The sequence below is a fragment of the Columba livia genome, chromosome 3 (assembly GCF_036013475.1).
Source record: "Columba livia isolate bColLiv1 breed racing homer chromosome 3, bColLiv1.pat.W.v2, whole genome shotgun sequence".
NCBI classification, from domain to species: domain Eukaryota; kingdom Metazoa; phylum Chordata; class Aves; order Columbiformes; family Columbidae; genus Columba; species Columba livia.
Genome location: NC_088604.1, coordinates 72007524 through 72022244, shown reverse-complemented (window position 1 = coordinate 72022244; position 14721 = coordinate 72007524). Strand labels below are relative to the sequence as shown.

The 14721-nt window shown below is 35.4% G+C and overlaps 1 protein-coding gene across 2 annotated transcripts in view; it reads left to right on the top strand.

Annotated features, from left to right (window-relative positions):
- PRKN (parkin RBR E3 ubiquitin protein ligase) overlaps positions 1-14721 on the top strand; it is a 732020-nt gene that overhangs the window by 11283 nt on the left and 706016 nt on the right. The window contains exon 2 of one of the 2 annotated variants that reach the window (XM_065057579.1): positions 12209-12269. The exons of the other annotated variant lie outside the window; for it this stretch is intronic. Coding sequence (XP_064913651.1) covers positions 12266-12269 — 4 coding nt within the window. The 5' untranslated portion in view covers positions 12209-12265. The remainder of the gene's footprint in view (positions 1-12208; positions 12270-14721) is intronic. 2 annotated transcript variants of the gene reach the window in all.

Genomic DNA, 14721 nt, shown 5'->3' with positions numbered 1-14721 from the left:
TTCTGCTCTTAGTTCACTGATTCTTTTTTTTTCTAGTAAATTTAGTCAATAGAACTGTCTTGTGTCAGAACTAATATATCAGATTTAATAACTTTCAATGTATAGAGCTAAGGATATTTAGTTAACTTCAGAAGAGTAAGTATCATAAGAAACTGAAATGCTGGTGCTTTTCAGGGCTATTATGCAAGCTGTTTCTCTAGACACCCTTTCCATCAGTGGAAACATTAGCAATGATTGAATTTTTCCCTTCAAAATTCAAGGAACAGTGTTCAGCTACTTTCTGTCTTAGTAATTTTCTGTCGTTTTTTTTTTTCTTTTTCTAAATACACCAAACCTGTAAGTTTCTGGTGATATGCTCATGGTCATGGAAAAAGTATTTTGTCTTTTCTTCATTGATGTTAAAGAGATGGCAAATGATGGAGGCAAAAGTAATTCTTATTGGACATCATGTTGCATCTCTGGCATATGGTTCTCCTTTCAGTTTTAATTTTTTTGATGAGCTGAAATGTTTTGGTTACATTTATGTTTGCGTTTCTTCCCTTTTCTGATACAGTGTCCTCTGTGGAATACTCTCAGTGGAAACATATGTTCAGAACTTCAAAGTAATTACACTATTACTAAAAGCTTCATAATCAGATTACTGAGACTCAATGTTGAAAAAATTTGATTTCCTTTTATCCAATCATATCAATTTCATTCCAAGCTGCTCTCTGACTGATTGAAGAAACATGGCAGGACAAAGTCAAGACTTTTTAGAATGTGTAAGTCTGGTTCCTGAAGAAGAAAATGGAACTTAGAGCAGTTTTAAGTCTGAGAGGATAAGATTAAAAAACCCCTAAATATAAATATAAATAAATATTTATTGCCCATTCTAATGGTAAAGGGTAAATTTTTAATTGTTGCCAAACTGGCTGGGGATAACTGATGCACAAGCTTGCTTCTGTATGGTGATCGACCATCTTTCTTAGAAATAGTAGGCTCAATATGTATCTAAGCTGTTGTCTTAATGGTCTTGAACAAACAGGCCAGGTTTGGTATGATCTTACCAGGCCCTGGGTGTAGCAGTCTGACATGTTACATATTTTTTCTTCAAGCTGTATGAAGCTCCAGGCTGACCTTCAAGTTGAGTATTTTGACTACATAATTTTAAGGTACTTTCTTGGTACCAACTCTGCTATTATGTGATATCTACCTTTAACCTGGTGTGTGCTTTACATAAAGAGAGAGAGTTCTGAGGCAGATGAATTCTAAAATTGGTTAATGATTAATGTTTTGAGATGTAATTTTTTTTTTTTTTTTGTAGTCTACTTTTCATACTGCCTGCCTTCATTGTAAACAATAAAATAGCAGAAGCTGAAAAGTTTCTTTTATAGTACTTTTAACCATTTCCATTAGAACTATCTTGTTGGAAGCAAATATCCCATCTGGTTTACTCTTTAACACAGCAAAACTCCTTAGTGAGCTGTGTGGCAGAGCCTGGCTGAATTCCACACAATGAGGCTCTTGGCCCTAAGCAAGATGAGCACAATCTGTTTCCCATATTTCTAATAAAGGAAGAGTTTCTTCATTTGCTTCTTTGTTGCATTATGTTTACGTTTTATTCCTTGCTTTCTTAGAATAGCTGCTTTCCTGCTGTTCTCATTCTTTTTTTTCAATACAGGTAAAATGAAAATGCATTACAGCCCTATAAAAGTACCAAGTGCTGCTCTGAAGTAACATTAAAACTCAAATTTTTGAAATACAGTGCAGTCCTTTGGCCACATCAGTCTCATCAAACATCTGAAGCTTAGGGGAGGCACTTGAGGGGCCGTTTCTGTTGCCTTAGGTGTTCTGGGGATAAATACAAGACTTATATAACCTGTACTAAAATCAATGGGAGTCACACAGCTGATCCCAACATTGCTCTGGAAGTTTACCTGTGCTGTCTGAATTCGGGTAACTGCTTCAATCTGTAACTTTCTCTCATTTGTACCTGAGAATTATTGAGAGTTACATATACATTAACACAAGCTGATTCTACTGTGGTGTGCATGTAGCTCTGCCTAGGTATTATGAAACTGCACCTCTGAATTAATCTTGGGATTAATTACTGCTTTTTGTTATTAATATGAAATTAAAGATAATTGCACATTTAAAAGTATACATCACATACTTTAAAGATACACCATACAGTTAATATAGCATTGCATCAAATCAGTGAACACCTGCTCTATGTTTGCATACTTACTTCTTTTGCAGAGAATTTGGGTTCTTAGCCAGGTAGTAACTTGACTGAAGGACATGAAACTTGTAAAGTGAGCAGGCCCTTTTGTGACACTAGCTTTGTAAAAGCACGTCATTAATACATTTAAGGTTTTTTTTTTTTTTCTTCTCACTTGTGTAGGATTTTATATAAAAAAATGTTGAGTAATACTCAAATACTAGTAAATAATGCTTGTTTATGATATTATTTGTTTTCAGTGACAATGTTTCTCATGGTGCACTCTACTTCTGAAAGCCTGACATTTCCCTACTTTTGTCTGACAGGGACAATATCTCCAACATGTGTTTTCCATTCCTGATTTTTCAGTACTAAGAAATCAGCATTTCTCTTTAGTATAAGTAAAGCTGAAAAAAATAAGCACTCTTCATGAATAATAGAGGAACTATTGATATATTTCTGGTAAGGAGCTAAGATGTCCTTGTGTATCACTATGTGGAATGAGTATTCAGGGTTAATTCACATTTCATTTCAAAAGTATTATTTTAGAAGTGTTCCTATAATCAGTTTCCTGAACTAAGACAAAACAGACAGACAGCTGTAAACCAATTTAGGATGCAGTTGCCACACACACAAAAATCAGGTAGTTGATTTCATGTGAATACAGCTTTTGAAATTTTATTTTGAGACGCGAATATGATTAGGCAGCCCTTTGAGGACAAAGGATTGTGTGCACAGGGAGAATTTAGATTTACTTTGCCACTTGTACAAAAGGGGGGTTAAGGTACAAAATCAATAAATGCGTGTTTTCTTTGTTCATTTTATCTATGTGAAAATGTTGTGCATATCTACTTGCTATGTGTCTTTACTAAAGAATTAGACTTGGTTAATTGAACAGTATTGGCATAGTGAAATAAGACAATGCAGGTTTCTTCAGAAGGGAAGTTTGGTTGACTTTTATCGGTTCCCAGCTAGATTTAGATATCAGGAGAAAGAAGTGACTTTTTGAGAAACCTTGCCAACTGTTTTGACCGTAAGGCAGTAGTGAAGTTCTGCTTGTCTTTGGGGTTTACATCAGGAAAAACAACCTTCCTGGGCTAATATATTACTGAACAGGGAGTGAACAATAGACACCAGGGAATAGGTATTGTGTAGATGATACAGGATCAGTGCCCAAAAGCCTGACCCTCCTTGTTTTCTCCAACATAATCAGAACCAATTAATCTAAAATTTGCCTTTACAAGTAGATAGATAATGTGACTGTGGAATGTTGATACAGGCATTAAAGAGAGTCTTCTGCTTTCTTATGTTGAAAGCATAGCAGTAAAACAGTCCCGTGTACTTCTAAGGCTTTGCTCTTTTGGCCTTCGTCTGTGCTGGATACCAAATGCAAGTTAGAGCAGGCCACTCATGAATACTTTATTTCTTAATACCAGATTGTCAAATAGTGAACTTCTGCAAGAAGTTGGACCCAAGAGTTTGAAAATTCTGATGATAGGTGAGGAAGGACAGACTAAAGACTATTTAAGCCCAGAGGTAGGGATGAGTTGAAACTGCTTGCTGGAGGTGAAAAGCAGGAAGGAAGAATTTCTGTTCTCTAAGTGCTGCTGCTAAATATATGGAGTTCTCCCAATCTGTACTTCTTTGTGGTGGAGTACAGAGAACTTGGGAAGAAGAGTTCAACTCTGTATCTTCTTGGCTGGAGGTGGTAACCTGTTTTCCTTCTTGATGCTTTCCAGCTTTCCCTTCGCTCACAACCATTCATATACCACTTTGGTAGTGATATTATTTAGAAAAAGAACTTTCTCATTCCTCCTTTTTTCCTGTCTCCAGCACTCTTCCACAGCCCATGTGGCCATTGTGGCTGTGTGCCCACAGGCCATGTGCCCTTGTGGCCACGAGTGCCCTCTTGGCCACGAGGGCCAATGGCATCCTGGGGTGTATTAGAAGGGGGGTAGGGGGGTGGTTAGTAGGTCAAGAGAGGTTCTCCTTCCTCTCTACTCTGTCCTGGTGAGACCACACCTGGAATATTGTGTCCAGTTCTGGTCTCCTCAGTTCAAGAAGGACAGGGAACTGCTGGAGAGAGTCCAGCATAGGGCAACCAAGATGATTAAGGGAGTGAAGCACCTCCCTTATGAAGAAAGGCTGAGGGAACTGGGTCTCTTTAGCTTGGAGAAGAGGAGACTGAGGGGTGACCTTATTAATGTTTACAAATATATAAAGGGTGTATGTCACGAGAGTGGAGCCAGGCTCTTCTTGGTGACAAACAATGATAGGACAAGGGGTAATGGGTTTAAGCTGGAATATAAGAGGTTCCACTTAAACTTGAGAAGAAACTTCTTCTCAGTGAGAGTAACAGAGCACTGGAACAGGCTGCCCAGGGAGGTTGTGGAGTCTCCTTTTCTGGAGACATTCAAAACCCACCTGGACACATTCCTGTGTAGCCTCATCTAGGTGTTCCTGCTCTGGCAGGGGGATTGGAGTAGATGATCTTCTGAGGTCCCTTCCAGTCCCTAGCATTCTATGATTCTGTGATTCTATACATGAAGTGGTGGTGGTAGGGGTGAGTTTGAGCTTCATGTGGAAACTTACCAGGATCTGATATTTTACTTAAGATTAGCACTGTTGAGTATTTTGAATTCTCAAATTTGTGTATGTATTTACCAGATTTTTATATAAGCAATGTTGCCATCCTTTTGTGGCAACATAGTATAGCTTTTTATGAGAGTAGCCTCATCTGAAGATATTAATCAGTTATAATTTGTGCGTAGTGGACAGGTCTCAGGGGTTTTTTTGCACCCAAAGTCATTTGGTCTTCTACAGCTTGCTATCTGTGAAACCCATTTTTTTTTTTTTTTTTTTCCTAAAAATCTCATGTTAAAGAATTTTAAAGTATTTCTGGAACTCAAACAGATGACCAGGAAGGTACAGTCTCTCATGCTGTATGAAGGACGTACAGTTCTGATTACATGTACTTGGGATTTTTGTCTGCTTCTCAAACTGTCCTAGTTAAAGATTTCTCAATAAGTATTTCAGTAATATGTGCTTTTGAAGTTCTTTAAGTTATTGGTTAGAAGTTAAAAAGTATATACTTCCAATTTCATCTTTAAATTAAGGCTTCTCTTATGTTTTACCCTTCCTTAGGAAACTAAATTGTCCAAATGTGTGCAAGTACATCACTCTTGAGAAATGACAGGGGATATTGATTTATCTTCTCAGTCCTTCAAGCAGAATATCCTTTTCCCTATTTTTTTTTTTTTCATTCCTATTTACAGGATTGGTCAAGATAGGAGAATATTGACTATTCTAAGTGTTTGCCTTCAAAGCCAGGACATAAGCTTTTTACCAGAAGAACCCAACAACAAAATCAAATCTACATGACAAGTATTTGTATTAAACTCTTTTCCCTTCCTCCCCATAAATACGAGCACAGATAGATGTGTATTGTCATAAAGCTGATCATACATATAGGCAGTTATTTTCCTGCCCTGGCAGGGGGATTGGGCTAGATCATCTTTCAAGATCCCTCACAATCCTTAACATTCTGTGATTGTGATACTTTGGATTAGGTTTTTGTCCTAGCCAACCAGGTCCAAGGGAATCTTTCTTCATTTCCTTCTTAACATGTGTGTAAAAGATGGCATAAAGCCTATATTAAGTAACATTATTGGTTATACAAGTTAAATCCAGTGTTAGTGTAGTAGCAGATTAAAAAATGTGTTTGTGAGGGGAAAAGGCAGTTAAAACACTAAGTGTTTTCTCTTGTGATTTGAAAGAATCAAAGATGGATTTCTCAGTTTTGTATTACTAAAACTTTTTAGTGCGTAGGAAACTTTACAAAGAGAGCAGACTGAGCTTTTAAAATGGACTTGCTTTCCTTCTGCAGTGGAATTAACTAATTCTGCAAGTATAAATCTGGGTTTTTTTTCCATGGTATTTTACTGATGCATAAAAGCTAATTTTGCTTTGTTGAGTAAATTACAAAAATGTCATTTGGGTGTCTAATCCCCACCTTAATGTGCTTATACTGAATGCCATTTGTTTTCTGAATCTGTGCATCTAGCTAATTGTCACATATGTTAGTAATATATGAGATGATTCTGTATGAGCCATCTATTCCATGAGCATGAAGAATGAAGCCTTGTGTTCTTTATTTATGTATAGTAATTGTTGTTGATTGCAACTGCTCTATTAGGAGGTATTATTTACTATACTAACAAGTATTCCAATTCCAAGTCATAGTATTTTTTTATTGTAGATATATTTAATGTGATATACTTCGTTTAATCCTTAATGGCAGTAAAATATTCTTGTTAAAGGTGTCTATTTCAGAGAGCATAAAGACCTTTGCAGTAGAGCTAAATGCATGGAAATTTGCAGATAGGCTGAATTTCAGTACACAGAAAGGATTTTCTTGTTTTCACTGATCTATTAAAACACTCTCCACTTTTAGAAAGCAGTGTAGAATGCTAGATTTAGCCTGAAAATTATAAGAATTGAAATTCCTTAGGGTTTCCAGTGTCCGTGGGTTCATGGTAGGCTTCTTCTCATTTTGATGGTAACACTGTTTATCTGACTTTCCCTGTTAAGTTGTTTCAATAAGAACGATGCCCTAAGAGTGATGCCCCTGTAGTGAACTAAGGAAGTTGCCATGAATTATTAATAACAAGCTGAGTTTAGTGTGGTTTTTATAGCCCCTGAAGGAGTTGGAATAGTGTACTCTGTAAAACCATTCAGTTCACCTGATCCTGACAAATTGAAAGCATCAAAAACATACTCCTTCTTGTTAACACTAAAGGGGGGAAAAGGTGACTTGGGAATGCATCAATATTTAGCCTTCTTGTAGAATTTGAAAAGGATAATGGTGAACAGTGTTCCATAAATAACTGTCTTCTGTCTTTGTGCTTTAATGCTGTTGGGTAATACTTTTCTGTGAAGTTAACCTTTGTCTTTATTTCTATTTTACTGAAAAAGAAAATGAGAAGTTTGTGATATTGCATCTAGTGTTTATGCTGATAATATGCAAGTTAAAAATGTTCTCTGTAGCAATATAGTAGGTAAGAAAAAAACCCAATTATGTTAAAAAACATTATTGTCTTAACAACAGATCACTAAGCTAAAAATATTTTGTAAGTACATTGAGAATTTGTTACTCACTTTTTAAAGAGCTATCAATGAGTGTTTGTCTCTAGAATATTGCCTTTGAAATGACTGTTCAAAATGAGATTAATATCTTTAATATTTGGCAATATGTCAATCTTTCTCAATTATGTTTTTATTTTTTCATTTGTCACTTAATTACTTAATTTAAAAGCATAATGGTCTTTAATATCCAACCTGAATTTGACTAGTGTACCACTGGTCACCAAAAAGTATAACTGAAGACTTTCTGTATTCAGTACTATCCTTCTTTTAGCATATATAGCCTCACCTGCAGTGGAAATGGTACTGGGCAGTAACTATCCTAGCAGTGGAAGTTTGTACAAATTCTGTTTAGTTTCCTTATAAGAAGCAGAATGTTTCACTTTATGTGCATTAGGTAATGTTACTTGAATTGGTTGTTGACTGTAAATAATCATTCTTACAGTTATGCTGGGAATTAAATTGATTTCACTGAAGCGGCTCTCTTCTTAAGCTATTTAAATTTTGATAATTTAAGATGGAGTAGTTTATACATCTTTTCAGAGTGAGCAGTTATTTCATCAGGCTTGCTGTGATTTCTGTTCCGTCTGGTTTTATATTATAATACAGCTTCTGGATCTGAAAAACTGTGTTAATTTTCTGTTCAGTCCAAATTATTCCTTTATTCACAAACATGCTGAAACTTCTCTTCTAAAACATAAATCAGCAGTAGTTCAAACAGAGGAAAGGAAGTTTCCATTTATGTATTAGTGGGTCACCTTAGTGTTTCCATCTTGAGTACTCTTTAGGCTTTTCACTGTACTAAAATTTTCTTTCAGTAAAGTGATATAGGAAATATTTCTGTACAATCCCACTTTTGTATTTTCAATGTGTACATTTGTTCTTTTTTATAAGTTATCTGGCTTAGTTTGAATTTATTATTTGAGTAAATTCTTACAAAGATGTGTAATAACAGGAATTATACTAGAACTTATGAAATAGCTGTAGTGCTGAAAAGTCCACAGCTGCTTTCATTACTGTTTATTTGTCTAATTGTAGGTAAATACATGCCTGTCCATTTCAGTGCAAAGTAAATGTGCAGTTTTTTTCCAGCTGGTGTTTTAGACTCCCCTTCAGGCTCTGACAGAAGGGATCTGGCCAACATTACTGTGGCACTTCAGAGGTCACTGCATGTAACAGTCAGGCTGTGCCTAATTTGTTGTATCCTGTTTAAATCTGATTTGAGATCTGGGTATATGATCTTACCTTTTATGATAAGAATAATGGTATTGGAATGTCTCCCTATTGCATTCCATTGCTCCTCTAAACAAGTTGTATGTTTGGGGTTTTTTTTAGGGTTTTTTGTTTGTTTGTTTCTTTGTTGTTGGGATAGGGAGTGGGGTCGGGAGTTATATCTTAAATGGAAAATCTTTCTGAATGTTTAGAACTCAGTAAAGAAACAATTAATTGAATCAAGGCCTTTTCAATAGGAAACAGGCAATCCAAACAATGAACTATGCTCTACAGCTTACTTATAATATGCAGTGTTTGCTTATACTCAGCCATAAGCCACAAAACTACATGTGTTCTGAAAGTGTCCTTCTAGCTTTTGCAAAAAGATGCATGAGCAGTTGTGTTTGACAGTACCTTTTGGTTTTTTTTAACTTACAGCACTAAAGAAAGAATTTTTTTTTTTTTTTTAATGTAATAATTCTGGCTGTGAAGTATTGTTTTGTTTTGTTACTGGAACTTTTATGGAGTTCTGTCTCAAACTTCAGGAGAAAAATAGTTTTAAACTATTAGGAGTGTACTTGAAGTCTGAAGCGCTGTTCAGAAGGATGTGAACTGATTTAAAAATACAGATAGAGGCTTTTGGTTTCTCTGTATACATCTGCAGCTAGTTGAGGGGACCTCAGTTGGTCAGCTGAGCCTGTTGGTTTTGGAATATTAGTCTTCAAACTAATGTATTCCCAAACTTGTTACAAGTTGCTCTAGTTAACATATTCCAGTATTATAAAAATTTAGAGCTTTTAAAATGTTTTGCATTTTTAAACATATCATTGCATGCTCAAATTTGTGATAAAATGCTGTCTTCGCTTGATAACTTTATCCTGTATTTTCAGACTCTCCCATTATGTAATATTCTCTCATATTCTCTCTTCTCTGCTCTGATAAGATCATGTTTGGAAGCAAGTTCATATACCAAGATTTCAAGAAAAGAGTCAGGAAAGACTGGAAGCAGTCCCATCCACTCAGTTTCACTTTTACTTATAGTATGAAGTAGTGTCTTCTAAATTTTTTTTGTTTTAGATTGCTAATATTAATCTGACCTAAACTGATTAGCAATTAGAACTAGTTATCTAAGAGATGTAAGTTAACAATTTCTATTTACATCCTAAAGAAAAATGGCCTCATTAGCATCCTAGTAGTAACCTTATTGGCAGTATTGGGGAAGTGGTGATTAGAATGAATCACCTTCTTAATTCCTAGTTTGTTCGGGATAGCTATTAGTAGCTGAAGCAATTAGTGGTGATTTGGTTAGAAGGGAAGGGTTTGATTCATTATAAACTAAGTAAATATTCTTGTTAACTCTCATTAGTTAGTTATAAACGGTAGGCTCTAGGCTACAGCTCACCCAGCCTTATGACGACAGAAATTCCTGTCTGAACATGTATGAAAAGAGAACTCATGTCAGCAAAGGCCCCAAATTATGATTTTTTCAAAGAATTTTGGACAAAGGGTAACAAGTTTTAGAAATAAACACATACACGTGTGTATGTATATATATTATACACTGGAGTAGACAAGACTTTATGAAAAGCTTCTCTATCAGAAAACAGACAAAAACGCAATGTAATCTTTTTAGTAAATTAGCTAATATGGGGACTTGATTTTGGAAGTTCTAGTGACAGGGTCTAGTCTCTTCAAAATGGCAGTGTTCAGGTACAGCAGGTTATTTGAATTCTCAGTCTTTTGCTTTCTTCTTGAAGAAAATATATGAAGTGGTAGAGTTGTCATGTAAAAACTGAAAACCTTTTTTTTTCCCTCTTGTTTTTCCTTGATCTCTCTTCCACACTTATTCTTCCACTTACTATGAATCTACAACAATGAGAGGAAATATCCAGCAGATACAATAAATATGGCAAAATATTAAGCCAAGATTCTCTGTCACACTTATTCCAAACATCAAGTGCTAATTTCTACCTACATTTCCAATTTATGATTGATCAGGAAATGGCTGAATGAATTATTTAATATATCAAATCTTTTACTGGACAGACATGTGAACTGAAATGTACTCAGTAATGATTTTAAGACTTTTATAAAGAGAAGATTTAGTTAAGTTAGTAACATTAGTACATTGCATGTTTATATACTTCAGGAAGTGTAGGAAGTAGCACTTGGATTTGGGCTTTTACTGCATTTTGTAATATATGAAAATAATACAAGCACCAAAACAATTTGTTCCTAACCCTTATTTATGCAAAGCTACTTTAAACTAGTTTATCAATGCAAAGGTCCTTTAAATATATTTATGCTCTTTTTCTTTGATTTTTGGTGTGAAAAATAGAAATTAGGTAAAAATTTATAATATGTGATAGCTAATGTGTTGGTTTCATCATTATATTGTTTGGCAAAATTTTAATATATCCCTCCAGTTTTTAATTATAACCTAGTTTACATGTTAATGTAACCTTTTCTTAATAAAGACAATGAAACATCTGATTTCATTTAGCAGTGTCAGTAGCTGATCTATTAGGATGACTGAGCATTCTTATTAGTTGTTTTTGTACTCTCTGTAGTCAGGTTGCATTTTCCCATTATAGCTTATTTGTTAAACTGGACAGGCAAAACCAAAAAAGCTAAATCATCTCTTCCAAACTGTTCATGTGCCAGTACTCTTACTTGCTTCCTTCAGTGCCAAGCTGATTCAGAGAGCTAAACTGACAATAAGTGTTCCTGTTTCCCTCTTTGTGCTAGTTTTGGCTGGTTTAGCTTCTGGAACGGGCTTCCAGCAGGATGAGAAGAGTACCAGGAGGTGGGTGCAAGCAAAGTGAAGCAAGTGCAGAAGAAAGATACACCTGAGAGCAACTCAGACTGTGGCTTGTGTGTGCCAGTAAGGGCTACAAATAGTACACATTATTCAGGGTTGTGGCTGGATTTTACTTTCTATAGATACTTGGCATGTGTACAAGAATTTTAAATGAATATTAAGTTGGTTGCCATAGGCATGTGGTTGGAGTGACTTTTTGAGGGTCTGTTTTAGACACTTAGAGCTCCTTCACTTGCATAAGTACTTGGAAGCTTGCTTAGCAATTTTTAAGAGCCTTACATGTTAACACAGCTGTCTTAAGCCATATTAGGTTATTCCTGTTTGTGTATGAAATTAACGCATCATGTCTACTTTGGCTTCAATGAGCATCATGAGATCACAGTGACAGAATTCCAGCTGACTTCTCAAGGATCTGAGAGTCCTTCAGTCATGGTGTGGAGTTATCACTGCTGCACATGCCCGTGGTCAATACAGCAGCAGATTTGGATTTCAGATGTCTTGTAAAGTTTGTCCAGAAAGTGCATAAATGCTGTGTAAGATATTGGCTTCAGTTCTTAGTGTTTTGCTGGTATGAGACTAACAATATTAACTAGGTGCTGTAGTACTCCTTGATCTGATGTTCACTGCTCTCTGGCTTCTGTTACCTGAAGACCTATTGAATCTGAGAGCTTCGGAGCATTTCCATAAACTCATTCCTTTAAACACAATAGAACTTGAAAGTGTTAAAACTTTATCTTGCTTGTCAGAGCTTTACTGAGAGATACTTCAAAGCCACAGAAGAATTTCTGGAATGATTTAAACCCATCTCAAAAATTTCTGCTTTGTGTTCCCAGCACTAGGTGTAGTAAGCACTGCGTTCACTGACACCTACAGCTGATAGAAGATGTGAAATGAGTAAGTAGTAATTTAAATGAAATACATACAAATGGAACAGCAGAGAATACTGGTTTGTTTGTTTGTTTTTTACTGTTCCATTGTTGATTCATGCATTGTCGAACTTCTCATGAAATTTTTAATTGTATTTTATCTTGTGAGATTTTTTTATAAGGGGCTAGTAAGAGACTGCACAAGATTGAGTGTCCAGTATAGGTTCTGACAAAACAGTTGAATGCCAGCAGTCTGATTTCAGATTCCTATGTGCTTAGTACATATTATTTAAAAGCCCTACTGATTTTAAAAATTTTAATTAAATAGGTAACAAATCTACTGTTTAGGCTATCTTTGCTCTACCCTGATTGTTGGTTCTCACAGTAGCAGATATCCCATTAATCATTTTACAGTAAAAGGAAGCCCTGTGACTTCATTTCCATCTCCATTTCTGCCTTCCTTCTACACATCTCTTACACAAAATCCCTTGTGTATTATGTGACTATCATACATGAATTAAATCTCTGTAGCCTTCTTCACTTTTCATTCACTTTGACTCAATATAAAACAAAGTTTATTTTGTTGCTTTTCTTTCACATTTATGCTTATTGGGTTTTCTGGGTTTTTTTTGTTTTTTTTTTTTTTTTTTTTTTTTTACCTGAATTCTAAAATAATTCTAAAATCTTTTAGTGTTTCACATTTTCATTAGTAGTTAACCCTTATTGGGGGAAAAAAACCAAACAAACAAAAAGCAACCACCACAAAAAAACCACAATTCTGATCTAGCTGGTAATGAAAATTCTTGTGAGATCCACTAAATTTAGAGATTTTTATTGTGCTTTTAAGTTTCAGCAATTTATCATGTTAGAATTGGAAATTACTTCATGGAGTTACTGTCAGAGTTGAAAACTGGAGGAATAAAAGGTAAATTTTCTTAATCATACAGACCCTGCTTCAGCTTATGCTGTGACTTTGTGCTCATTGACAAAAACTGCCACAGAAGAAATGGTGGACTCCATTAACTGGGGACTTGGTGACTGTATGAGCTAGTGATGCATCCTGGATTTGTTATATGTGAATCTATGGAAACCAATATTTCTAAAAAGAAACAGAACTGGTGTTGGGTAGGGGGGTGGTGGTGGTGAGAATTTCTCTGCTGTAGAGACTTATACAACATTCACTAGTGAAGACAAATATACAAAGATACAAGTATATTTAAATACTACTCCCTGAAAAGGGAAGACTCTGTTTTACACACATGTACAGGGTCACCAGTGGTTAGCCAAACATATCTTCGTATCTAAAAATTCGAATGTGTTTGAAACTCCGTAAAAATCCCTGTGAGGATATTATGCCTTATGCTATGAGCAGGTGAAAAAGACGAACTGGCCTATAATGAGATGGGAATTAATTTCTTAATATTGGTTATGAAGTTTATGATGATTTAAAGAAAATCTGTCTGAATATCTTGGACTATTTTGACTATTCTAGCATATGTTCAGTAGCATTGTAATGAATGTGAATCTTAAAGCCTCCTATATTTAGGAAATGGATTTAAGAAATAACCTTTACATATGCAAAAGTCAGAAGTTCCAACCTTTCAACTTTTTTCCTGCTGGATTTCCTTTTCAGTGTATGGGAAAACAAAATTCTAATATAACTTTTTTTTTTTTTCCCCTCATAAAATCATATAGGTAAAACTGAAGTAAGACACCAAATCTTTCTCTTAATCTGACTCAGTGGTCCAGCTGGTTGAGTACAGGAGCTTGACCCCTTTGTGTTGCCATCTTGTGTGTTTTTTCCACGATCAAAACCAATACAGTCTGCAAAGCTGGTATAGATAAAGAGCTCTGTAGGGCTGTAGTATCGTAGCAAGACTGTTTTGTGACCATGTTCTGAAGGCATACTGGAGGTGACAGTATTATTTACCTTTGTTGCTTGGGGTCCAAAGAGAGAATAAATTGCTATTGATTTTTGAGACGTTACAGTGAAGTGTCTTGAATGCCTGCAGAATAGCTGGGTGGTAGGATAGTCAGAGTCTGCATGGAGACTGCTTTAGAAATGAAAATTAATTTTCTTGGTGTGGTGTTTGTGGGGTATTCTGTGTTGTCCCCCCTTTTTTTCTTTTTTTCCACTATTTCTTTGGGGTTTTTTTTATTTTCAGAATCAGTTGCTGGAAAACTTTGTTGTGGGTGTCATATGTATTATAAATGTATTTTACATCTCAAAGAACAGAATTCAACAGCCATTTTATAACAATTTGAAGTAGATGGTGTTTGGTATATAGCCATTGTTGTTAAGAAGGGAATGCTGAGTCTTTGCATGAAATTGACCATTTTTTGAAGACCTCTCTTCTAGAGGTGTAACAATTAATGAGAAGAAATTATCTGTATGAAAGTGGAAATGATGTGCAACTAACGGTTTTCCCCAGCCTCTCCTCACAAAGCTGATTGCTGCAGATTATTCAGGTTTGACATAA